The sequence below is a fragment of the Uloborus diversus genome, chromosome 3 (genome assembly GCF_026930045.1).
Source record: "Uloborus diversus isolate 005 chromosome 3, Udiv.v.3.1, whole genome shotgun sequence".
Taxonomy (NCBI): domain Eukaryota; kingdom Metazoa; phylum Arthropoda; class Arachnida; order Araneae; family Uloboridae; genus Uloborus; species Uloborus diversus.
In genome coordinates this window covers 59,045,118-59,055,452 of record NC_072733.1, presented here as the reverse complement: position 1 = coordinate 59,055,452, position 10,335 = coordinate 59,045,118, and the positions used below count along the sequence as shown (strand labels likewise).

The 10,335-nt window shown below is 33.1% G+C and overlaps 1 protein-coding gene across 1 annotated transcript in view; it reads left to right on the top strand.

The window, feature by feature from the left end:
• The window catches only part of LOC129218762 (cytotoxic granule associated RNA binding protein TIA1-like), a 146,920-nt gene extending 142,976 nt beyond the window's left edge, over positions 1-3,944 (top strand). Inside the window, exon 9 of the mRNA XM_054853086.1 lies at positions 3,785-3,944. Coding sequence (XP_054709061.1) covers positions 3,785-3,944 — 160 coding nt within the window. The remainder of the gene's footprint in view (positions 1-3,784) is intronic.
• Positions 3,945-10,335: the final 6,391 nt, after the last annotated feature.

Below are 10,335 nucleotides of genomic sequence, written 5' to 3'. Positions count from 1 at the left end.
AAAATGAGTAAATTTTAAAGCATCATTGAAAATCTAAATCGATGTTAGGAATAATCAATGAATTATTATTAACTAGCTCTAGAAACTGCAAGTTCTTCCATAGACTACGCAGTGCGAATCCATGTTGATTATCTAAACCATGTTGATACTAAATACCATGTTGATTATCTAAAATCACTTTTATTGCAACTAGATTAACTGCAAAATAACTGATCTTGAAAATTAGTAACTTTTAGAGCATCATTGAAAAGCTAAATTAATGTTAAAAATAATCAATAAATTATGATAAACTAGCTCTAGAAAGCTGCAAGTTCTTCCATAGACTGTGCAGTTCTAATCTAATGACTGATTAATCCCAGAGGTACAGCCTATAGCCATTAGGTTACTTCGTTAATGAATTTTTATTCCCTATAGATCTCTGACATAAGGCAACAAGTCTTTTCGCCGAAGGCGAGTGAGATTAACACCATGAAAATGGTACCTAACTTTCTAAGCTTTACTTTAATGTAATGACGTGGAGCGTATCAGCCTTTGCTATTTTGAAATAAAAGCTTGTCGATACTCAGCTTTTTAGCACCGTATATTCCCATGGTGTTGCACCACGCCCAAAAATCACAGCAGCTTTCCGTATAGGGAATTTCAAGAACTTAGAAATTCCGGATTCATCTATTAGAAGATAATGCACCAATAGATGTGCTTAATGTTCTATTGAACTGCTAAAAATTGATGTCAATGAATTATTTTGGTATGGTATATAATTTGAGATTCAAAACATAAGGAAATATGAGTGAAAAATTCTTCTTGGGTCATTTCCGTATTTTTTTTTTGCTCAAAATCGATTCAATTATCGAAGTTGGGTTTCAAAAATAAAATGCTTCATTAACTGAAATCTTTTTTTTTTTGTTCAAGTATATAAATATAAGTATGATTTTGTAATATTCATCTTAGTCTCAGTTTTGCAGAATCAAGAAAGTTAACTAACTGAAATCTTTGTTTTCAATTTCCTATTAATTTTCTATGATCGATTTTAGAAAAATTGGCTAACCAAAGCAAATTTTATTTTTAATATCTGGTAGAACAGTTATTGAAAAGGAAAAAAATTCACTAACTAAAAGGTCAACAAACGTAAACCATTTTCTTCAACTTATTCTAAACTTGGCCGTAAAACTTAAGGCCATTTTCTTAACCATTTTCTTAAGTTTGCCTGCGTGTACTAGGCTGTTGAATAAGTAATAAGACTAATTTTACTACCTCAAAACCACTCATTGGAATGTTAGTTTCTTTTGCATGAAAAATGTCTGTTGTCTGTATTAACAAAAGCTACCGATAATTGGCGCGTACAAACTCATGTTCCTGAGTCACGTGATTGAATTGAAGCATGTTGACGGGCGCCTACAAGAAATATGGCTAATTTTACTGCCACGAAACTACTCATCGGAATACTAATTTCTGTGGCATGAAAATGTCTGTTGTCTGTAATAACAAAAAGTACCGATAGTTAGTGCGTACAGACTCATGTTCCTGAGTATCACGTGTTTGAATTGAAGCCTGTTGGCGGGCGCCTACAAGACGCAGCCAGTTGTCAAAACGGAAGCGTCATTGGAAGAAAGTTATGCGATTAAAGTTTGTTTTCGTCCGCAAACATTAGCATCAGAGATCTTTGATATGATACGTGAAGTTTTCAAAGATGAAGCAATGTTTAGAGTCACTACTTTATGATGGCATAAAGCTTTCAAGGAAGGCAGGCAAAATGTGGAAGATATTGAATGTGAGGGGAAACTGTCAACGTTCATCACAGAGATAATGATTAACACTGCTGCTATTATCATCAAGGGAAATCACAGAATTATTTTACATCAGTGATTTCTGGCTGTTTCCTTAACATAAGAAACCATTACGAAGCAAACATTTTGAAAGCAACAAAGCATGTCTAAACTCTGCGGAGGCGGCTTTGACTAAGCTCTCACGAACTTAACGTTCACAAGTTTTTAAGAAGTGGAGAGAACGTTGGAATAAATGCATTTAGTCCCGCAGAAGTAGTTCTTAAAAAAACATGTAAATTGTGACGATTCAAGTTGTTCTGTATTTTTTATAAATTCAGTCTTAGTACTTATTGAACAGCCCTCGTAAATTTCAAATATTTTTAATTTTCTCATCCGTCAAAATGCATATTCCCTTTCATGTTTTTACTAGTTTTTCTGGCTCTTCCCTTTAAGCAATGTGATGTTTTTTCAGTAGCTCATTTAGTTATGCGTTTCAACCTTCGACAACATTAATGGATCCTTAATAATTCAATCAATGAGGAGGAATACTTAAATTGTATTACGGTTCAGCGAAATAATCCAAAAATAAGGAAAACTATTCATTTTTTGGTGTGGTGCAACACAATGGAAATTTTTATAACGGTTATCTAATTTTCTCCCATATATTTTTAAAGTATATAAGATATTCCTAAACACAATATCGCCAAATTTCTCTATTTTCTTCACACAGTATACAGTGACTCACTTATATTCTTTTCTCTAGCTTCATAAAATTCCATGTGAGTTGTTTTCGCCGATGAATATTTATAAATCACTTTGACCATTTCTGGATTCTGTTATGTGCATAGCATTTTTTATTTCTTTGAAAAGAGCAGCATTTGTTACTTTTCTTTTATCGAGACGAAACATTCAAACGGCATAGCATGTATCAGTTACAAACATTCAGCTCTCATACTCTACATGTACTTTTAAAATTTAAGTAAAAGGTCTTTGGCAGTTTTTTAAATTTACGTAAAAAGCGCAAAAAATACCATTTTTGTATTTTTGAAATATTATTGATCGAAAAAAAAAGGAAATTTCGGGAACCCTTTCCGGTAATGCTGAAAAGTTGTACCAGTAAACAAGTAACTCCTGAGCAAAATTTCAGAGCCGTGAGATAGTATCTTTTCTTCTGGCAAAGTGACGGAAAATTGAAAATTTAGTAGAAAATAGCACCAAACAATTCCTCCTTTTTTAACCTCCTCCTTAACTTCCTTTTTAACCCTTGATATAAAAAGGAGGAGGTTATAAGTTTAAAAGTATATCTGTGTGTGCATCTGTGGCTTTTTTTTTTTGAAAAGTGACATTTGGGAGGAATGATTCATTTCAGTTGATCTTTTTTTAATTTTTACTTCAATATTTAATACTGAAGCAAATTTGTTTTTGTAACATTATTCAGTATTAAATCATATAATCACTATAGCATATTCATTCAAAAATTCTGCACCTTTAATGACAGACAATGTATAAAGCACTGAGCAAAAAAAATTGTGAACCATATTTCTTTGCTAAAACAAATTTAACTAACTTTTAGTAGTTAGTTTCGAAAACCAAGTATGAGCTTTTATATATAATACAAGTGTATAATGTACGTAAAGTTAAACTCAAAGTAAAAAACTTTGGTCTTGTTCGCGGATGACATTGCATACGCCAGAAATTTTACACAGCTGGGGTCTAAACGTTACTTTAACTAGAAGTTAACGATCATCACAATTGAAAACATAAACGTGATTAAACATCATCAAATGTCAACTCTCATCAGAAAATGGAAAACCTTACAAGATTCTAATTGAAAATAGTGACAGCAATATAAGAAAATAAATAATGATTTTCCGTTATTTTCCTACCCATTATGTTTTTTTTTTTTTTTTTTCTATGATGTACATAATTGTTGTTATTTCTCTCTTTCTCTCTCTAGTGAAATTACATATTCGTTTAAATTATTTTTTTAGACTTAAATGTTTGTAAATCTTTCTTTTCAGAATGACGGGAATGCAAATGGCCTGGCAAGGTATTCCTGGTCAACCCCAAATTGCAGCCGCTGCTGCTGCAGCTGCAGCTGCGCAGAGTCCCCTCGCGCAAGGATTGCAGCAACCAGGAATGATCGGTGCCTATCCTATGCAGCAGTATCAGGCTCAGTAGTACCTCAGTAAACACTATGTTACAGTGTATCTATGTGTGTGGCGGACAAAAATTCCTTCTAGTCACCCGTATCCCCCCTGTTTCAAGCAACGCCAAGGGCCCTCCACCGCACAATCGAACAGAATGTTTGTTGGACATAAGAACTTACGCTTTGAAGCATGCAAAAGAAATGAGTTCAATGGATTAGATACGACTAATGAGATAGATAGTGACATTTATCAACAATTCGGAAGCATATTAGTAGCTCTCTTTGTGAGGTCGCTTTTATATCCAAGTCTTGCTACTGGTTCACCAGACAAGAAAGTCTTTCAAGCAAGTATGAGCAAAATCTTACAGCCAAAAGTACTTTCATTTTCTCTTTTAATGGATTTTGATTTAAAAAAATAGCTATATAGATCTCTCATTTAGAGGCTGAAAAGCTGAAATTTACGAAGAAAATGATGAATTGACGGAATATTTTTTTTAATAACTAGTTTTACTTTTTTTTATGAGGGGAAAAAGTTTGATAACGACAATACATTGCTCAGATTGTGTTATATTATATTGTGCTGCCAATATATCTTTATTGTCAAAAAATGTTCATACTTGCTAAAATGTGCCGAAGAGACTAGAAACATTTTATAAGCCAGAGACAGTAATAAGATCTTCTCTCTGAAAATATATAGCATACTTCATAAAAAGCCTTTTTAGTCTACACATTGTTTAAAAATATTTTAGAAACTACCATAGAGCTGAAATGAAGAAATGAATTAGTTTATTACATGGTTAAAAACATTTTGTTTTGCTGTTGTTGTTGAATGATGAAATACAAATGCAGACTGAGATTTTTCATGAAGCATGCGATAGTCTAGTCCACCGAGAGATGGTCTTTAGAGAAGTATGGTATATCAGTGGGTTTTTCCACTTGTTATTTAGCTCATAGCTTATAATCTGAAGAGAGACTGCTATTTAATGTTGATAGAGTGTGAGTTCAATGTTTGGACTGTAAACATGTATCATGGATACATTGTGGAACATTAGTGGACAGAACTTTGAATGTGGATTTTCTTATATATACTATTTAGTGAGATGGTTCCCGGTGGGGGGACTTGGGTGACTTCACAAGTCGGCACTGGAGGCCGGAATACTAAAACCTATGCTACACAGTCACCACCCTGCACTACCCCTTTAATTATTGTTTGATGGAAGAAAAGTGGAAAACTTAGATTTTAATGTTATCACGTAATGAGTGACCAAGACAAATCATCTAGAGTACTGTACGTCCTAGAGTTACCAACTAGTCATTTTGTTTATCTCTCCAGGTGGCACTGTGAGTGATAAAAATTAACCAAAGAAAATTCTTGAAACGAGTTCTATATTCCAAAGGTGCTCTGTTATAAGCACTGTTTTATTTAGTTACGTAAAAATAGGAAGAATAGTTGTTAGTAGTTGAGTATAAGATAGATACACACAGAATGTTTGTGAGTATGTATGCATGTTTTGAAAATGCCGGAACTTTTGGAATTCCATTGGTTGTGTGTGTACTCATTCAGAGTACGACGAAGATATATTTTTCTTTTCCCCTTTTTTTGAATAGTGAGGCTGCATTCATATGTACTTGCAAAGCCAGGCTTCCACCCGAAGAATCAATCTGCAATTTCATTTTTTCTAACAAGCCTTATGAGTAGAGTGGCTCGGGGAACTTTGAATTTCCGTAGACACCAGTCGTGTTCCCTGTACTGCTCCATCTCAAAGAGCTACCATTTTTTCACGGAACATTAGCTGAATGCCATTTTAGTAGCATTTTTTCTACGGGCTTATAAAAATATTAAAAGAAAGATAAAAAGCATTTATTGGACGGGGATATCAATCCTTAAGTCCTCAAATCAACGATGGTTATTGCCAGTGGTTATCAAAACAGTGTTGCCAGTTTATGCGGTCATTTGAACACCCAGATTCATTAATTGCAAAATTGAGTCTTTATAAGAAAATTAATCTTGCGATGTCATTATTTATCTATTCCATTAAACTACATCACATAGTTATCCATCCTAAAACCATTCGTGTAAGGTGTGCATACAAGCATTCTACCAAAGCCAGATCATATTTCTGAATTGATAACTATGCACGTGTTGGCATGTTCTCGAAATTTTTACTTAAAGCAAAATGAATGTGATATTACGATCTTGCAAGTGATATCACGTAACAAAACTAGTTTTAAAAACTATAAACGTGATATGGCAGGTTTGTACATAATATCACGTTTTCAAGTCAACCCTAAAATTCAAGAAACGAGATATAGAGATCGCGAACGTAATATAGTACTTAAAGAATGTACTTTAAAAGGCCATACATGCGACGTTGCGATCTTGCACGTGATATCACGTTTTCCAAAATCGATTTAAAGTGCGCCATGCAACAAACATGATAATCTTGTCTTGTGCCTAATGTAACGTTTTTAAACCAGAGGTCCTATTTCAATAAACAAAAAAACAAAATAAAATAAACAACAGTTAGCATTCCGATTCGCATTGACGTCATAACTCCTCCCTCAAACCGTCTCCGTTTGCAGAATGTCTCCGGGGAGAAAGTTTGAAGGAGTAGTTTTGACGTCAATTAGAAGCGAAATGATTCCGTGCGGGTGTCGACATAAGCCTCTAGTTCTTGTACGTGACATTTTGGTCTTCAACGTTTAATTAAATGACCATTAACTTGAAAGTACGATTTATATTTTATATTACGTTTTTCAAAATCATCGTTTACTGATCACAAATGATATGCAAGATTAAAAATCTACTTTACAGGATTAATATGTATAAAAATGCCGTTGATAATAGATTTGGAAAATATAATAACACGGGCATGATGACCAGATGGCTTAAGTGCTTGTATAAACGAGTATTTAGAACGGTTTTGTGTTTGAACATTAAAATTCTCAAGGAGTTAAAACTTATATCCATAATGTAGCATAGCGAAAGTAATTTCTCTTTTGTTATTTAAAAAAGAGAGAAAAATGGAAAAAAGTATGACTTTTCAAAGTATACTCTGAACGACAATCCAAGTTTTCACTAAGTAACCATATCTGGAAGTAACAAGTATTACGTTTTTCACTCAAAATTTAGTTACTCCAATGAAAATCTCTCTTTATTATTTACTTACTATGACAAATAATAAATTACAAACACGTTATAGATTTTTCCAGCGAAAGTTTATACATTAAACAAATATAAATTTTTAGAATTTGAAGATCTTGATAATCTCGTGTGATAAATGGTCAAATAGAGATAAAATGTTACCCGTTTTGTTTTCCTTTTTGTCTTTGAAAAAAGAAAATATAGATAAGAAACTACGCTAAAAAAACTGAGAAAGCTAACTTTATTATTAGAAATGAGATAAATATTAATTTAGGTTTGTTTCTGTTTATCAAACTGGTGCTTTTCGTTTCAAAAGCAAATCCACTTGATATTTAAGTAAAGGGACATAATTATGAACTGAGACAAACACTCGTTTGTAATCCACTGGCTGTCCGAATTAACCGAAACAGTATGGTTGTGCAGGTCATTAGCCAATTGTTTAATGAAATAATAAAAAGCTTTTCACTTTTTATGCTTCTCTTAAACAAATAAGTATTTTTGGAGAAATCAAATGAGGGGTGGAAATGACTAATTTTTTGTTAAAACCTATTTATTTTGACAAAGCAAAAGTGGAGTTAGCCACTTCTTAAAAACACTTTTGGAAAAAAAGAGGATTAATATTTTCATACTGTCTTTAACTGTGTATTTTGTTTGCTAACGGTATAAATAGAATTTCAAGGCTGTGTGGCATACGAAGGATATAAATACATTACTTTATTACACAAAATGAGCGGATACAACGTTGTATGCACCATGTACAAAAAGAAAGCAAAATCCATGCAGCTGATTTGAATGAATACGTCTAATAGACGCTTCCGCACAGGAGTACAGTGCATGTAGTTAGAAAATTAACTGAACTCCTTGTACTAGTCAAAGTGATAAATATTTCTAGTCCGTTTGATATAAGTGTCAAATTCAATGAATATGTGAAATAAATCCAAATATTTCATCACAGTGCAAAACTTGAGTTCGGTTAGTGCTAGTATCAATCATTGTCGATTAAATTGAATTAATAACAAAAGTAATACGATCTTTTAATAAAAAATTCAATATAAATTGGAGCTTAAAAAGGAAAATATAGCTTAGAAAGTCAAGTGTAGGTAAATATTCATTTGTTTTGTGCTGTCCTTATTTTGCTCATATTCATTTCATGCAAAACATATTCCATAGGCTAGAAAAGGTTTGTTCATTTGTTATGTTACATAACATATAGTGCATGGGGAGATTACAAAGTCAATCCCTATGCTTGCGTAATTTTTGCGTCATGCCAAGATCTTTGACTAGTGCAAATAGATTCTTAACCCTTAACCCCACTCAAGTGATTTCTCTACAGCGTTGTATGCACAATGTACAAAGCAAAGCAAAACCAAATCAAGATTTTACAGTGCTAAGAGTGCACTGTGTTGTACTGTATGTGCGGTAGATAGTTGTTATAAGTAAGGCCTTCGAAGCAAATTCCATTAGAAAGGGAGCGCGAAAATGTAACTTTCATAACCAAACGTCGTAGTTTGTAGGAGCTTTGATAGTCTAGAACTGATTGTAGTCAGCCACGCGACATGTAGGTTGTTTCGCTACGTAGCACCCAAAGATTTGTACACTTAGTCTAAACGAGTCTTGAGTCTTATTAGTATTGTGCGTGTACTGAACGTGTGTTTATGTATTTGTAGTCCGTATGCCAGACCAAACGTTCGTAGTTGTACGTGCGTTTGACAATTTATGTAACGTGCGAATGTCAAATATATGTCCTTGTCTCTAAGTCCATTGTTCCTAGATGACCTTTGTTGTAAACGATAAACAATGTTTTCAAACCAAACCAGTGGGAAAATCTACGGATATATAAGTCAGAGAAAGCCATTAGTTTTTCAAGTTGATGTTCAAGGAAAAATGTTGGCTTCCGAGGTTGAATCTGAAACAATTTAGCAGCATTCGTTTGCTGCAAAAAAAAAACAATCTTACTGTTGACAATTCGTTTTTTTACTTTCGAAGTTTTATAGTTTATAAATAAACTATACGCTGCCACGAGTAGTTGATTTTATCTAACTATAAGTTAACAAATATGCATATATTATTACATATATATATATATATATATATATATATATATATATATATATATATAAAGAGAACGTGTCTATTGATGTATATATCTTTTGGACTTCTTGTGGCCGCATATTGTTGGTATATTTCCCGTACTAGGCTTCTTGATTTTTTTTTAAAAATTGAAAAGAAATCATCTGGCACGTCGTAACTTGATAAAAAAAATATTCAACCCCGTAAAAATAAAATTGCGAAAATTGCAAACACAAATTCTCTTTTACAGTTTACATGTTGTGGCATGTTGCAACAAAGAAAGCATAAGATACATTTTTTTACGTGTTTTGATATTATACTGCGAAGAAGGTTTTCAATCGTCAGGTGCGAAATGTTTTCAGAGATATTAGTGGTACTCATTATCAATGAGAGAGAATGAGTTGATTACAAAACAAAATGAAATTCTTGTTAGTTAACTGTGAACTGCTGTTTTTGCTGTTTGAGATATCTAGCTTGCTTGCTTACATGTACGTATTTTAAATGTGCGAGAGTCAAAATTCCGAGGCGGAATTGCTATTGATATCCCATTATGAGCCAAAAAGGCTAAAACTTTATTAAATGGGATGTGTCTATGTGGTTTCACGCTCGGGAATTCCTTTGCATATGTATATGTCCCATGTTGCAAAAGCATCCTTCATTGTTAAAAAGCGTAACTGCCCCTGAATCCCAGTGATATTTGCGTAGCGGCACAATTGTTTGAGTTGTGTGCTTTGTTATTGACTACGTGCTTAGCATTAGTGATTTGTTCTGTATGCTTCTAATCTTAATACCGAAACCCTTACAAGGGTGTACTTATGCTGAGCTCAAACATTCCACTAAAATTCCAAAAAAAGCGCAAAATTAATACCAAAAGTAAAACAAGTTTTGTGATCGAAATTATGATTGTAGCGTCAGAAAGAAACATGGAAGAAAAATAAAAGTGATAAATTTGTAACAATTGTATGAGTTGTCATTCATTTTATACATCACACTACACCACAAACGTAAAGATATTTACAGAGGAAAATATTTTGTCAAATCCGCACTGTTAAGTGTTGTTCACCTGAAAGAGCTGTACTTGTTGTTTCAAGAGCAGGTAAGTTTTCAAAACAGGAAATCATGAAGCTAATAACAGCTGCATTAAATAGAAATTTTTTAACAAAAAACAAGTTGAGAGACCTGGTTTCAGTTACGTAAGGAGTGAAGTG